Source organism: Sus scrofa, chromosome 12, assembly GCF_054392235.1.
Source record: "Sus scrofa isolate SSC_HxYL_T2T_F1_AM1 chromosome 12, Sscrofa_HxYL_maternal_Yorkshire_Landrace_v2.0, whole genome shotgun sequence".
NCBI classification, from domain to species: Eukaryota; Metazoa; Chordata; class Mammalia; order Artiodactyla; family Suidae; genus Sus; species Sus scrofa.
In genome coordinates, this window is record NC_139394.1 from 53,860,323 (window position 1) to 53,876,566 (window position 16,244).

A 16,244-nucleotide genomic window follows, 5' to 3' on the forward strand; every position below is an offset into this window, starting at 1 on the left:
CAGCTACAGCTCTGATTTGACCCCTTGCCTGGGAACCTACATATGCCATGGGAGCAGCCCTAGAAAAGGCAAAAACACACACACACAAAAAAAAGGTGGTGTCAAATATTACAACATTTTATTTAATGAAAGAAAAAAATACCTAAAGCATTTATCTAAATAATATGTATTAATAAGTTTTTATCTAAATAATATGTAGATAGGACTTGATTTCTTAAACTGAACACAAAACATGAGACAATACTGTAAAATTTAATTACCTTCAAACCAAAGCATTTGTATGAAAATACAACCCAAAAGAGGGGGCAAGACAGATCATGGATTGAACAAGTTATTTGCTCCGCATATATCAGTAAAGGATTAGTATTTGGAATATGCATGAGTCCTATAATCTAGGAAGAAAGGAACTAAAAATATAGTAGGAAATCATGGGCAAAGATGAGAACAGGCAAGTCATAGAAGGGGAAGCTGATGTGGTCAATAAGCAAACGAACAAAAAAGACATTCAACTAAATTAAAAATCAATTTAAATTGTTCATTCAGAGTGTATACAAGTATAATTTTAAGTGTTGGGAAGAAATGGAAGAATTAGTATTGGCATTTCAGGAAAAATTAGCCCATCTCTGGAAGAGCTGGACTTCATACACCCGTGATCCAGCAATTCCACATCTAGATGAGACCCTAGAGAAACTCTGACATATGTGTTCAAGGAGAAAAGGATGAGTGTTATCATATAGGAAACTTAGAAATGGCCTCCGTACAGAGAAATGGTTAAGTAAATTGTGCCCATTTCTTGTTAATGAATTCTGTACAGCAGTAAAGACTAACTGAATTCATATAGTGAAAGCGAGCGAATTCATATAGACACATTTTTAAAAATAGGATGGAACAAAGCAAGTTACTGGAAGATATAGTCCACATCACACAATATATACACACTTTAACACATAAAAATACAACACACGCATATGTAGTAAAAATATAAATCCTAAATGGGAATATACTGTCCATCCAAGAGATTGCAGTTATCTCTGGAATGTGAGGGAGAAAAATATAAGTTTGGATGGAAACAAAAGTAGTTTTGAATGCATCTGTAATATTGATTTCTTTAAAAAAAATGTGGAGCTAATTCGACCAAATCTTATATTTTTAAAATCTAGATGATGAGTTTTGGTTATGTTTCTTTCTCTGTCATTCTGATGTTTTAGTACTATCATCAGCAAATTTAATTTAAAATTAATATTTCACATGTGGAGTGATATTTGGTCTAGAGAGTGGCCATGGAGTTGGATGATGCAGGTACATTTTTCACTGAATGCCGGAGATAAAGAGAGTGTTCCTTGTGAAGAGGTTAAAAAAAAAAGGAAGCTATTTACACTGGGAAGGGGGATCCAGAGGCCAAATACAATGCTCATCTAGACTTATTTATAGAGATGTCTGCTTACTGGACCCCAAACTGTATTTATAAAATGCAAATGTGATTGTGTCTGTCTCTCTAAATTTACTCCTTGTCTACCCATCCCCTAAAAGATGAAGTCCAAGTTCCTTATTACGGAGGGAAAACTCAAGGACAGATTGTTGAGAAAATAGGGGGTAACTCCAGGCAGAAATGTGTCATTTACCTTTATCAGAAGCTGAGGATACAGGCAGGGGAATAGGAGGAATTCACTCAGGAAAGGAGGTTGTGGGTTATTTGGTGGTGGGTTTTGACCAACAGTAATTTGTCCTTCCTTTGGTACGAAGGTGGTAGAGTGGATCTGAGCAGAACTAACCTTTGCTGATAATGCAGACATGGAACCTTTCGTTTAATATAAGCATAGCTATCTGAGCATGTATATTAAATGGCTGATCCATAAGGCAACGTTCTGAATGCTAATCTGGTGCGAGAACAACCACAAGGAAAGAAAAAGATAAGTAATTAGTGTAAGAATAACACCAGGAAAGAAGTGGTAGGTATAATCAATGCAGGAACCAAAGAAACAGGAGACGAGAGAAGAGAGGTTTCTGAGCATAGGGGCTGAGGTTGGAGACCCTCAGTGCTGGATGTCAAGTGTCATCATGGGAAGAAGTGATTTCTGCAAAAACCCTGAGAAAGAGCTGAAGAACCCTGTGCCCCCAAGGAGAGGAGCCAGGAGGGGCGTCAGCATGAATGCTGGGGGCAGAGTAAGAGTCTTGAGTTTGCTGAGTTAAACCAGAGTCCTAGGAAATGCTGGCCACTAAAACCCACTTTCGTGGGACGTGGCAGTGCTCTGAGACAGCCGTCACCTGAGTGTGATGTAGCTGAAGACAAGGGAGGCCACATGTCTCCCCTTGTCATCTGAGTCAGCAAACATACCAAAAAGACATCCTCTGAGTGCTTTGAGACCCTCCCACAGGTCAGCTCATCAGTGCCTTGCCAATGAAAGAGCATAATTTCCTGAAGGAGCCTCTTAGCTTGCACCATTGACTGTGGAAGTGGAGGGAGGAATGTCCTTAGCTCCTTTCTTAAATAATGCACTTGTGTGACTGCTAATGTGCCCAGTCAAACAATATGTCTTTTTCTCTTTTTTCTTCTTCTTTTTTTTTTCTCCTTTTTGAGCTGTATCCATTGCATATGGAGGATCCCAGGCTAGGGGTCGAATCAGAGCTACAGCTGCCAGCCTACTCCACAGTCACAGCAACGCAGGAGCCCAGCCACATCTGCAACCTACTCCACAGCTCACGGCAACACCAGATCCTTAACCCACTGAGTAAAGCCAGGGATCGAACCCGCATCCTCATGGATATTGGTCGGGTTTGTTAACCACTGAGCCACAACAGGAATTCCCAAACAATAGTTCTTTTGAAGGTGGAGAACTCAGGATTGAGAAAACCAAATCAGAATTATCCCTTCCTCATCCTGTTTTTTTGTTTGTTTGTTTGTTTGTTTTCAGACAAAGCCCAAGGAGAACAATTATCAGAAGGGAAGAGTCTCTCTCTCTCTGTCTCTGTTTGTGTGTGTGTGAAGGAGAGAGACTGTCACCCATTAGATCTTGAGAACTTGGGTTCTGAAGCCAAAGTTTTGAGTCCTAGTTTTGCCACCCTCTCTCTTTGACTTTCAGCAAGTCAGTTAATTATTGTTTTCCATCTGATAAAAGCATGTAGTAATTCTGCTTACCTCTTGAGGTCTTCTGGCGGTTAAAGGGGGTAATGTGTGCAGTGCAGTTGCTGGTTATTTATCTCCTGATGTCGCTGTCACACTCTCTTCTCCGGTATCCAAAGCCCCTACCTGGGAATGTGGCTCAGATGCTATCAAAAAGGAACTTGGTCCTGTGACCTTCTGGCCTCTTCCACAAGGGGACGTTTACAGTCAGCTGGTCTAGCGCATGTTAAAATGCCTCTTGGGTGTACTCTTGGGTGTGCTGGAGAAAGTGCCAGCAGTAGTTTGGGAGAGCGGATTCTCTGTTCCTGCATGAAAGATGATAGGCTTGGGATGGTTTGGAAAGAAAAGCCCAAAGTTTCCCAACTGTGGAGCAGAAGGGGTGGAAAGAGCTGCCTGGATGGGGCCTGAAGATGAGGATTCTAGTTCCCTCTTTAAGGAAGCGAGGTGGTCATGGCAAAGCGAACATTTGGAATTATTCCCCAAGGTATGACGTCTCTTGAAACATGACTCCCCCAGGACTTCATTCAGAGCATAGTCAGAGTAATTGTTGACACTCAGTACATGCTGCTCCAGCTATGCCCTGTGGAAACACGATGGTTCTCAAGAGTAATTATTCTCAGAATTCTTCTCTAGAAGGAAAGGGGGATGAAAGCTTCCCAGAGTACATCTCTAGGGTCCAAGGTCTGGGCTGACCTATTCTGGCCTCTTTGTTGGAATGTGGGCCCCTATCTGATTCCACACAAAGTGGGCCCACCCCTCGGGAGCTTCAAAGCCTGGGGTACAGTCAAGTGCCTCATCTTGATTACAGCCTGCAGGGAAGTCTTTCTGGTGTTAACTGCGGAAAGTGAAAATAATTCTATTTCCTCTTTCCCTAGAATTCTACCTAGGAAGGTGTAGAAATTAATACACAAAACCCTCAATTAAGACAGCATCAAGAGGCCAGAAGGGGTATCCCTGTCACCCCATTGCAATAGCAGAGCCCACCAAGCAGACTTTCTCTTGGTACCTGGCAAAGGCTCAGCCAATGAGAGATAGTCACAGCTCAGCCAATGAGACGCCACCACTGAAATCTCACTTCCTCCAAAGGACTGTTTGTTTCCTATAGCCCTCTTAACTCCCCTCGCCCCTTCTTTAAAATCGTTCTCCTCTTCTTGCTGCCTGGGGCATCTGCACTGTGGCTTAACGAGTTTGCAGACTCAGAATCATAATTCGTTGTTGATCCTGAATAGCCTGCTTCCCTTTTGTTTCCTGGAGAAATAACTGGGGGTCTATTTGTTTTATGTCAACAAAGGTTAGAGTGAAAGTTAGACTTTCCTTTTCTAGCACGTTAATGGTAAGTCTCAATTTTCAGAGCTGGAAGAATCTTCCTCTGCTGCCCCCTTGGACCACGTCCTCCTGGGAGAGCACCATTTTAGAGAAGAAATACTCTCTCTGCTCCTATTTTCCCCAAACCTGTGGCCCAATGCCACATCACTGAACAATTTTCATGACTTCCTGGGAAACCAGAGGCATAAACGGAGCAAGAGAGCTGTGATTTGTTACTATCATTTTTTCCTTTTGGAATTGGAATTCTCTTCAGTGACACTTGGATCTTGGACTGAATGATAGTGAAGAGATTGGGCAACGAAAGGAAAGATCACGTCTCCTTCCTCCTTCAAAGTTCAATAACGTCTATGTGAGCCCATGTTTCCCACCTCTGTCCCATAGCTCACCTATTACCAGCACCAGAGGGCCCTCACTGTTTGTAAAAAGTCTAGCCATGTCTTCTGCTAGTTCACAATTCCAGTTTACCTAGCTGTCTGTCTGTTATTTTATATCTCCTGTGTGCTGATATCTCCTGTCAGGTGAGGGGAATGCGTTGGGCATGAAGAGAACTGAGCTGAAATCCTCACGTGCCTCTTTCGATTGAAGCATGTGAAATATGTGACTTCACATTTTGGAGAGTTTATTTTCTCGTCTGGAAAAGAGGGTTACTATTGTCTGTTCTTCAGGGCTCCTTTGAACATTGAAAGCGATCGTAATGAATGTGATGCAGTAAAAGCACGTGAAGTACACACATGCGTATTTGATATGTAATGAAATACCGACTTTCTCTGAAACTGTGTGGCATATTTGGAACTTCCTATCTAGTGCTCAGGACTTTCTTCCTTGTGTGGGCCATCGTTCCATTTTTATCCCGAAAGAAGTGTTTGCCTGCCCACTCCACAGTGTTATGAGAGTACAGTAAAAACACACTGTGCTGTGTGCTTTGGTGGATAGAACACCGAGAGAGACGCATAGCTTGACTCACAGGGACGTCAAGTCAGTATTGCCAGGTTCCTCCCATCCCTTACCAGAATCCTCATTCTCCACTCTGGCCCCCTTTCTCGAAATTTAGTCATTCGACAGACGTTCTTGGATGATTTCATCTTCTCCAAACTTTACTTATCACCTCCACTCTGATTCATGCTCTGTTAATTTTGCTGCCAAGTTTCATATCCTTATGGTTAAATACTCTCTTCCATGAGAGTGTACCACGGGAACTTTTAAAATCTGCCCAAGATGGAACTGCCCTTCGTAAATTACTCTCTTCTCCGTTATCATCAATAAAGGTGTCATTTATTATCATAAAAATTACTACATTCTATTGTTTGTACGTCCACATTCTTTTACACCAAATCTCTTTGTCTATATTTTCACTCACTCCCTCGCTAGATTTTTCTGATGTACCTAATTAAACTCCTGGTCTCACCAATCCCCTCTGTCTCTTACTGGTCTCTCTGTCCAATCCTTCATTAAAGAAAAACACGTGTTGTTGCTTCATAAAGAGCTCCTTATTTTTACCTATAGATATCTACCTGTGTGCCAACCTGTCATCACTATTTATCTATTCATAAGGGAAAATGTTGTAGGTTCCCATTGATCCACCACCCAACCTGAAAATTAGGACTTTGGGGATAATCCATATCAAATACATGCTACCCCATTTCCATCCCCTTGAGTCTTTCTTCTTCAATATCCTCTCGTCCTGAATCCTATGTTCATCTTTCTCTTGCTTTTTTTTTTTGTCGTGCTTTTTTTTTATCATACTTTTGTTGCATCTACTTCTGTTCCCCGACGTGTATTTTGTGGTTGTTTGTGGTTTTTTATAATCTTATGAAAAAGTTATCAATAATAATCTTTGAGAATTTACACATTTTCAGCTAATATTATTATGATAAGATCAACCAAATTGTAGCATAACTCTCTGGGACATTCAGGAAAATTAGCAAAAAAAAAAAAAAAAAAAAAGAAGGATTTCTTTCCTGGGTGAAGTGACTGAACTCAATTAGGACATTCTACTGATAATACAAAAAGGGCTTCCAGGAGGACCCATGCCTACAACTACATCTGGGATATGTTTGTGTTTCCATGTCCAATAGGAAAGATTCCTAAAAATAACATCAACCAAAAAAAAAAATAGGCAGAATTGTTGAGCATCCAAAGCCCCTGAGGAATGACTGTTTGCATCATTTAGGTATGTGGGGACCAAGTAGAAGCATCTTGGCAGCTCCTCTCAGACATCTGAGCTTCAGATGTGTGGTCATCCCTCTTCTGAATTCCTAGGTTCTGGTAACACCACGTTTCCCTTTCGTTCCTCCAGTCCTAGTGAAAGTAACTTCTTTTTGCAGTTAAAAACGGTTCAGTTACAGCAGCATTCATCTTTTTTTTTTTTTTTTTGGTCTTATTAGGGCTGAACTCATGGCATATGGAAGTTCCCAGGCTAGGGGTTCAACCTGGAGCTGGAGCTGCTGGCTTACACCACAGGGGTTGAATCTGTGTCCTCATGGATACTAGTCAAGTGTTACCACTGAGCCACAACAGGAACTCCATCGTTTATCTTTTATCTTCTAAGCCACTTTCAGTGTACACCTATGTATCTGTGTATCTTCGCTAAAATTTCTGTTTCCTGAATGGTTCCAAAATGACTTGTAACATACCGGGTGTGGGATGGGTGGGAAATGAAATCAAGTCTGTTCACGTCTCATCATTATCAGATCACACTTATTCTCTTACATTCACTCCTTCTCCCTTCACCAATACTTATTGATTGCACCTCAATGACCAGCATTGGTAGAAGTCGAGTGAAGCATTAGGACAACTCTTGCCCTCAAGGTTTGCAAGCAAAGTACCGGCGATATAAAAATCCCCCAAGTTGACATTCAGGTAGTGATTTATAGACTTCAAAGTATGAAGTACGATGATCCTCACCCTCTCTGACAGCAACAAGGCAGACAGTTTTCTTTCCATTATGTAAATGTAAAATCCATGGCTCAGACATTCTCAGCTTGACTCTGCCCGTCAGCAGCGTAGTTGGGACAGGAACCCAACAACTTTGCTGCCACTTTGCCAGAGGGAGAGTGTTGTGTATGAATTGATAATAGAATGTCTTCTAACTCATAAGGTTTATTTTTCGTGATTTATCTATTTTTTTTTTTTTGTCTGTTTTTTTTTTTTTTTTTTTTTTTTTTTTTACGTCCGCACACCCGCAGCATTTGGAGGTTCCCAGGCTAGGTGTCCAATCAGAGCTGTAGCTGCTGCCTACACCACAGTCCTAGACCCAACCTGCCTCTGCGACCTACACCACAGCTCATGGACGTGCAGGATCCTTAACCCACTGAGCGAGGCCAGGGATAGAACCTGCAACCTCATCATTCCTAGTCATATTTGTTTCCGCTGCACCATGATGGGAACTCCCTATTTTTCATGTTTTCAAGTTGTCTTGATGTAGAGTTGATTTACCACATTGCGATAATTTCTGCTGTACAACAAAGTGATCCACTTATACATATACCCACATCCATTCCTTTTCAGGTTCGTTCCCCATATAGATTGTCCCAGAATATTGGGCAGAGTTCCCTGTGCTATGTAGCAGGTCCCTGTTGGCCAGTCATTCCATACACCACAGTGTGCACATGCCAATCCCAAACCCCCAGTCCACCCGCCGCCCCCACCCCACCTGTCCCCTTTGGTAACAGTAAATTTGTCTTTAAAATCTGTGAGTCTGTTTCTGGTCTACAACTAAGTTCATTTATATCCTTTTTAAGAGTCCACCTCTAAGTGATTTCCTGTGATGATTCTCTTTCACTGACTAACTTCACTTAGTATGATAAGCTCTAGGTCCATCCATCTTGTTGCCAATGGCATGGTTCCACTCTGTTTAATGGCTAAGTAATATTCCATTACATGCGGGTACCACATCTCTATCCATTCCTCTCGTCAATGACTATTTGGGTTGCTTCCATGCCCCAACTCTTGTAAATAGTGCTGCAGTGAACATAGGAGTGGATATGTCTTTTCCAATTATGGTTTTCTCTGGATAGATGCTAAGGAGTGGGATTGCTGGATCACATGCTAGTTCTATTTTCAGGTTTTGAGAAACTTTCCCAGTGTTTTTAACTAGTGGTTGTACCAATTTACATTGCTGCAAATAGTGAAGGAGGGTTCCCTTTTCTCCACACTCTCTCCAGCATGTATTGTTTGTAGAATTTTTGAAGATGACCATTCTGGTGGTATAAGGTAGTACCTTATAGTAGTTTTGATTTGCATTTCTCTAACAATTAGTGATGCTGAATATCTTTTCATTTGTTTGTTTGTTTGTTTTTTTGCCATCCATATGAGTTCTTTAGAGAAATGTCTATTTAGGTCTTCTGCCTATTTAAAAAAATTTTTTTTTTGTATATTGTGCTGCATGAGTTGTTTGCATCCAATTCACAAGATTTCTGAGAAGGGGAATTTCATGGCTGTAAATAATAAGGTGGCTTCTTGGAGGGGGAGGACATTAGGGCTCGATATTGATGGTATCCTAATTGGAACCTGCAGTCTCTAATATGACCTCACATTGGTCATGAGGAGATTCTCTTGCTGAAGAGTTTCCCCAGGGCAGCCTTCATGTCTTGGTTCCTCAGACTGTAGATGAAAGGATTTACCATCGGGGTCACGGCAGTGTACATCACAGTTATCATTGCATCCTTTAGGCTGTGACTCGTCAGAGGGCGGTAGTACATGCCCATGACTGTCCCGTAATACAGAGAAACAACTGTGAGGTGGGACCCACAGGTGGAGAAGGCTTTGCGCACACCCTTGGTGGATGGAACACGTAAGACCGTGGAAAAGACCTGAACATAGGAGATGACGATGCATAGTAATGGCACGGAGAAAACACCAACCCCCACGTACATCATCTTCACGTTGAAGTGGATGTCAGAACAGGACAGCTTGAGCAAAGAGGCAAGGTCACAGTAGAAGTTGGCCACTTCCTTGTTTGCACAGAAGGACAGACGAGCCGTGAGCAGAGTGTGGGGGACAGCATTGGCATTTCCCATCACCCAAGACCCAACAACTAAGAGGACACAAGCCCGTGGGCTCATGACTGTTGTGTAATGAAGTGGGCGGGTGATGGCCACGGCACGATCATATGCCATAGCAGCCAGGATGTAGCTATCTGTGTTCACCAAGGCCAGCATGAAATACATCTGTGTTAGGCATCCCCCAAAGGAGATGGCTTTGGTACCTAAGAGATGGTTGGCGAGAGCCTTTGGGATGGTTACAGAGGAGAAGAAGATGTCGACAAAGGAGAGGCTGACCAGGAGAAAATACATGGGGTTGTGAAGGCGAACGTCACAGTGAATGGCCAGGATGATGAGCAGGTTTCCCATCAGTGTGATGGGGTAAATGAATAGGAGGAGGGTGAAGAAGAGGTTTTCCTGTTCCTTCTGACCACTAACTCCCAGGAGGATGAAATCCAGGTTGGAGGACTGGTTGCCTTCTCCCATGGATCTTTGAGCAGGAAGGGGAGAGGAATCCAGCATGAGTAGTGCAGTACTGTGTAGAATGATCTTCTTCAGCCACCATTTTTCATTCCTGTCGTTGCTGTGTCAATCCGGGGTTTACTAAATCCTGAGGTAGGCAATACATTTGGGCTAAAAAAAATCCCTATAGGTCATGGGGAATAATCAACAGTTAGCTCTAGACACTCTTTCTAAGAAGTGAACAATCTTGAATCGTAGGTGCCCATCCTACCCAACCCTAGCACCATCCCCCAAACACCTAGGGTATAATTATTTTACAAATAGTTAAAGTCTATATTTGACACACTAGAAGCTTTGTTAGACCTTGACACAAAGTCATAAGTATGGGAAAATACAATGTATTCATTCATTTATTGAAATATGGCAACGTCTACTCTCAAGGACCTTAGAACTTCACAGAGAAGCTTGAATCACATGCTAATCTTATTAAATATGAAAAGGAAAGGACAGTAGTTTGGAGTCTTTGAGAAAAACTCCAGTGCAAGGGATAGTTAGCACAAGGAACACCCTGGACAATTAGAATTGTTCCACGGACAAAACTCAGAATGAACCCAGAGTCCAGAATGTTAACAGTTGTCCAGCCTGGTGTCAGAAGATTGCCAGTTATAGAGACCACTGAGGTTGGGTTATAGCAAAATGATAACAGTGAGTTTACTTGCTGGGTATCTCATTTTTTAGGTAAACAGTCACATTTGATAGGTTTCATCCACATTCCCAACTCTGAAATATATATAATCATGATATTTTTCTCTTTGATCTCACCTTATATTAGAAACAATATCTCCTACAGTTTCTCACCCAATTTCACTGTGGCTTCACTTACTGCCTAGTAGAATCTAAGGTCTATGTCTGTTGACTTGATCTCTTTTTCCTACATTTCCTCATTCGTCATCATGCAAACATATCTGACCAAACCTCACACCCTGCACATCCAATCTAAGTAGATTACAACCTTTTGTGAGGAGGAGAACGATATCATGTTTATTTATTATCTCTTTGAGAGGGATTATTTTGGAATATTATTCCTTATATGTATATGTGGGTATACACACACACACACACACACACACACACGCACACACACACACACAGAGTCAATTGTTCCTGATTTTTTTTTGGGGGGGGGGAGCTGTACCTGTGGCATATGGAGGCTCCCAGGCTAGGGGTTGAATCGGAGCTACAGCTGCTGGCCTATACCACAGCCATAGCAACGAAGGTTCTGAGCCACGTCTGTGAATTACACCACAGCTCATAGCAATGCCAGATCCTTAACCCACTGAGCAAGGCAACGGATCAAACCTGCCACCTCATGGTTACTAGTTAGATTCATTTGTGCTGCGAATGGGAACTCCCAGTTCTTGAATTATATTCAGGTTTATTTTATGGGTTTCCCACATGTAGGATACTCATAGGCACACTCAGTTTATTCTCACCTCTATATCTGACCTTATTGACTCAGTTTCAAGTAATTTGTATATAAATGACCTATTTATTGTTTCAGTGCTTTAATTTTGACTGCTGTTACTTTCTTTTTGTCTTTTTGCTATTTCTTTGGACCGCTCCCGCGGCATATGGAGGTTCCCAGGCTAGGGGTCCAATCGGAGCTGTAGCCACCGGCCTACGCCAGAGCCACAGCAACGCGGGATCCGAGCCGCGTCTGCAACCTACACCACAGCTCAGGGCAACGCCGGATCGTCAACCCACAGAGCAAGCGCAGGGACCGAACCCGCAACCTCATGGTTCCTAGTCGGATTCGTTAACCACTGCGCCACGACGGGAACTCCCCTGCTGTTACTTTCTACATGAAATATTGTGATGCTTCCTTCACAATAATGGTTCCTACTCTTTGATCTATCTTGACTCATATTATTTGTGGCAGAGACTACTAGCTGCTCATGCAAATCCATATTGTTCTTTTCCTGTGCACTCATCTAGACTCCATTTGCCAACGTTCCATGCCCTGAGATGTTGTCATGTGACTGAATTCAGCCAATCCATCCTTGTGTTCTGGGCTTCCTCGGCCCTCTTTTCCAGGTCTTGTCAGCTGGAAGCAAAAGGCTTGGAAGCTAAATGGAATGGTGGGGTCACGTGGTGGAATGAGCCTGTGTCCCATGTTTTCCACATCCAGGACAGCCACCACACACTACGAAGACACACTGGGACTGTTACACACGGGAGAAATAAACTTTTATTCTTTTTCAGGCATTATATATTTTGTCCTCTATATTACCGTAGTCCAGGATTTTCTAAGGAATTCACTAATTCTTGAGTAGAATTGACTCAAAATGTAATTCATTCCACCACCAATGTCTCCTGTAGTTTCTTAGGAATTATATCCAAGGCATAGGAAATGCAGGTAAAATTATTTTCCTTCAAAATATAATTTAGTTTTTCATCTCTACACCTAAATAAATTTGGTTTTCTCTCTTGACATGCCTTTCCCTATATTGCCACAGAATCATAATATGGCAGAAGTGAGATTGTTCCATAAACCTGGAGGGCTTAGAGACTCTGGTTAGCTCATCTGGTAAGGCAGTGAAAATTAAGAGGAGTGCTCTTGGGAACATGGTCAACTAAGCTGACAAAGACGGGCCACATTATGGCTAAAATACATAAACATTCTGAAGTTTGGCATTCCTGCTGTGGTACAGTGGGTTAGAATCTCATTGCAGCGGCTTGGGTTACTGTGGAGGTGTGGGTTCGCTCCCTGGCCTGGGAACTTCCATATGCCATGGGTATGGCCATTAAAATTTTTTTCTAAGTTTATAAAGGCAAAATAAAAAAATGCACGTGCCCAAACATCAAAGAAAGAAATGGGAATACCTCAATATGAGAAATTTTTAACAAGCTGAAAGAAATTGTTGTCAAGCAAAGCTGATGCTCTGGTGGCCCCTTGATGTTCACAACCAAGAATAAGGTCCTAATGGATGGAGTCTGGGGTGATAATGGCCCTTTGTTCCTGAGATGTGGACACAGATCTGCATCAAGTAGGGAGCTCGTCCTGAGTCCTCTGCCTAAAACACTCGAAGTGTTGCTTTATTTGTTAAAAGAACACTAGAAAATATTTTACCATAGAAGAAATGGATAGGAGTTCCCGTCGTGGCTCGGTGAAAACAAATCTGGCCATAATCCATGAGGATGCAGGTTCGATCTCTGACCTCTCTCAGTGGGTTGAGGGTCTGGCATTGCCGTGAGCTATGGTGTAGGTCACAGAGGTGGCTTGGATCTGGCGTGGCTGTGGCTATGGCTGTGGCCAGCAGCTGTAGGTCTGATTTGACTCCTAGCCTGGGAACCTCCATATGCCACAAGTGCAGCCCTAAAAAGACAAAAAAAAAAAAAAAAAAAAAAAAAAGAATAGAAAGAACAAAGTGGATAGAATTCACAGAGTTGTTTTCAAAGAAATTTCAAGAGACCCTCTAGATAAACTAAAAGATTTAGGCCAGTTAGTTGAATAGGAGTCAGTAGTTAAATATCAATACTGTCTAATACTTAAGCAACAATAAATTAGAAATTATAATTTAAAAAAAGGATCCCTGGGAGTTCCGGTCGTCGTGCAGTGGTTATCGAATCCGACTAGGAACCGTGGGTTGCTTGCGGGTTTGATCCCTGGCCTTGCTCAGTAGGTTAAGGATCCGGCATTACCGTGAGCTGTGGTGTAGGTCACAGATGCAGCTCTGATCCTGTGTTGCTGTGCTGTGGTGCAGGCCGGCAGCAGCAGCTCAGATTAGACCCCTAGCCTGGGAACCTCCACGAGCCACAGGCGCGGCTCTACAAAAGACCAAAAGAGAAATAAATAAAGAATCCCCATTCGCAAGAGCAAGATAAATTTTAAGAAATATGGAAATAATTCTTTTAAAAAAAATCCAGGAGTTCCCGTCGTGGCGCAGTGGTTAACGTTCCAACTAGGAACCATGAGGTTGCGGGTTCAGTCCCTGCCCTTGCTCAGTGGGTTAATGATCCGGTGTTGCCGTGAGCTGTGGTGTAGGTTGCAGATGCGGCTTGGAACCTGTGTTGCTCTGGCTCTGGTGTAGGCTGGTGGCTACAGCTCTGATTCGACCCCTAGCCTGGGAACCACCATATGCCGTGGGAGCAGCCCAAGAAATGGCAAAAAGACAAAAAAAAAAAAAAAAATTTAAAAAAAAGTCCAGTCTGGTTGCAAAAATAACAAAATTTTACTGAACAAAAAATAAATACCTAAAACCAGGGAGATAATATTATAGAAACATCAATTCACCTACAATTATTTTATGAATTCAATGCAATGCTAGTCAAAATACCACATATTTCTTTAAAAGATGATACTCAGTACACTGATCCAAAACTTCATGTAGGAGAATAAAGAACCAAGAAGATAGTGTTAGGAATGAGAATAAGGAGGAGAGTGGAGTGGTCCTGGCATGGGGGCAAGCAAGTAGGTCTGTATAGCAGATTAGAGCGCTTAGAAACAGATCAAAGATTTATTAGAAATTCGTATACGACATGGATGGTTTAGTACTAGGCAGGAAAAGGATAGACTGTACGTTTGGTACAGAGTGCTAAGTCAGCTGGATTCCTCTATGTGAAAATACGGGAAAATAATTTTAAAGGATGAATTGTGAAGACCAAAGTTCAGAAAACTTAGATGGAGATTATGTTTATGGTACCAGGCTTCCTCCACACTCTTTATTGTCATGCAAACTGAATGAAATGTCCAGGAGACTTTGAATGGGATGGTGGAGTTACCCATTCAAAGTCTCATGGTGGAATGAGCTTGTGTCCTCAGGAGAACCATCATCCACCAAGGATACCTGCTGTTACAGAAGAAAGAAACAAAATTTACCCTATTTTACCCCTTACGCACTTATTTTTTCTTTTTTGTCTTTAAGGGCTGCACCCATGACACATGGAGGTTCCCAGGCTAAGGGACGACTCCAAGCTGTAGCTGCTGGCCTATGCCATAGCCATAGCCACAGTCACGTCAGATCCAAACCACATCTGCGTCCTACACCATAGCTCATGGCAGCTTTGGATCCGTAACCCACTGAGCAAGGCCAGGGACCGAACCTGCAACCTCATGGCTCCTAGTCGGATTTGTTTCTGCTGAGCGACGACGGGACCTCCTAAACCCTTGTGCACTTTGTCATTATTTGTTACTGTAGTCTGGACTATCCCAAGCAATTCACTAATTTTTCTAAAAAGACCTCTACTCGATAATTGATTCAGTGTGTAATATTCACTCACCAACTCTGAGTGTCTTTTATAGTACACATGGGAATTGTATGCTAGGCTCAGGGCAAGCAGATAAAATTATATTTCCCTCAAATATGATACACTTTTTCGTCTCTGCACTTAGATGAGTTTGATTTTCTCTCTTGAATGACTTTCCCTATGTCCACGTGAAATCATAATCTCTCAGAGTTGAGAGGGTTCAGTAAAACCAGAGGGTTCAGAGACTATGGTTAGCTCATATGGTAATGAAATATTTTAGAGGAGGGGCTTCTGGCAACACGGCAGCCTTAGCTAATGCCACCAGGTCCCATTCCAATTAAAACACATAGAAATTACAAATAAATGTGATAAGTAATTAAAAATGCATACCTAAACCTTAAAGAAAGAAATGGGACTATGCAGGTATGAAAAACAAAAAGCACACTCAGAACAAGAGCTGTAAACCAGTGCTGATGCTGCGACGGATCCTTGGGGTTTCAAGTAGGAATTAGGTCCAAAGGCTGGGATCTGGGGTGTTAATGACCCATGGATAAAATGTGGCCACAAATCTGCATGAAGCAGGAAATTTGACTTGAATCCCACTGTAAAACAGTTAAAGCATGATCCTATTTATGAAAATAGCACCAAAAAATGGCCATGTAAGATTTGGAAAGGAAAGAACAAAATGGATAGAATTCATTGAAAATGAGATTGCTTTCAAAGAAAATCAAAGAGACTTTCTAGATAATTCAGAAGTTTGAGCATATACGTGTGATATAAATTGATATTTTAAAAATCCATAATGTTCCTATATCAAGCAAAAATAAATTGCTTTTTAAAAAAGACTCTCTATTCCCAGTGCCAGCAGACATTTAGAAATCTAGAAGTACCCCTAACAAACGAGGTCCAAGACTGACTTTAAATATTGTAAAATCATCATTTCACAATACATGTAACTCAAATCGTTATGCTGTATAGCTTAAACTTATGCAGTGCTGTAGGTCAACTGATATCAATAAAACTAGAAAAAATGACTAAATGTTACTGAATGGCAGAAAGAATACCTAGAAAATGTGGAGAACTCACTATTACAAAAATGTCAATTC

The 16,244-nt window shown here is 41.9% G+C and overlaps 1 protein-coding gene across 1 annotated transcript; it reads right to left on the minus strand.

Annotated features, from left to right (window-relative positions):
• Window positions 1–7,591: 7,591 nt before the first annotated feature.
• Window positions 7,592–10,747, minus strand: LOC146398341 (olfactory receptor 1A1-like). The gene has a single exon (XM_084985698.1). It carries the CDS (start codon window positions 9,949–9,951, stop codon window positions 8,986–8,988), a length of 966 nt encoding a protein of 321 aa, XP_084841824.1. The 5' UTR covers window positions 9,952–10,747; the 3' UTR covers window positions 7,592–8,985.
• Between the last annotated feature and the right edge of the window lie 5,497 nt (window positions 10,748–16,244).

Coding starts and splice junctions, on each gene's coding strand:
- LOC146398341 (XM_084985698.1), bottom strand. CDS start 9,951: ATGCTGGATTCCTCTCCCCTTCCTGCTCAAAGATCCATGGGAGAAGGC.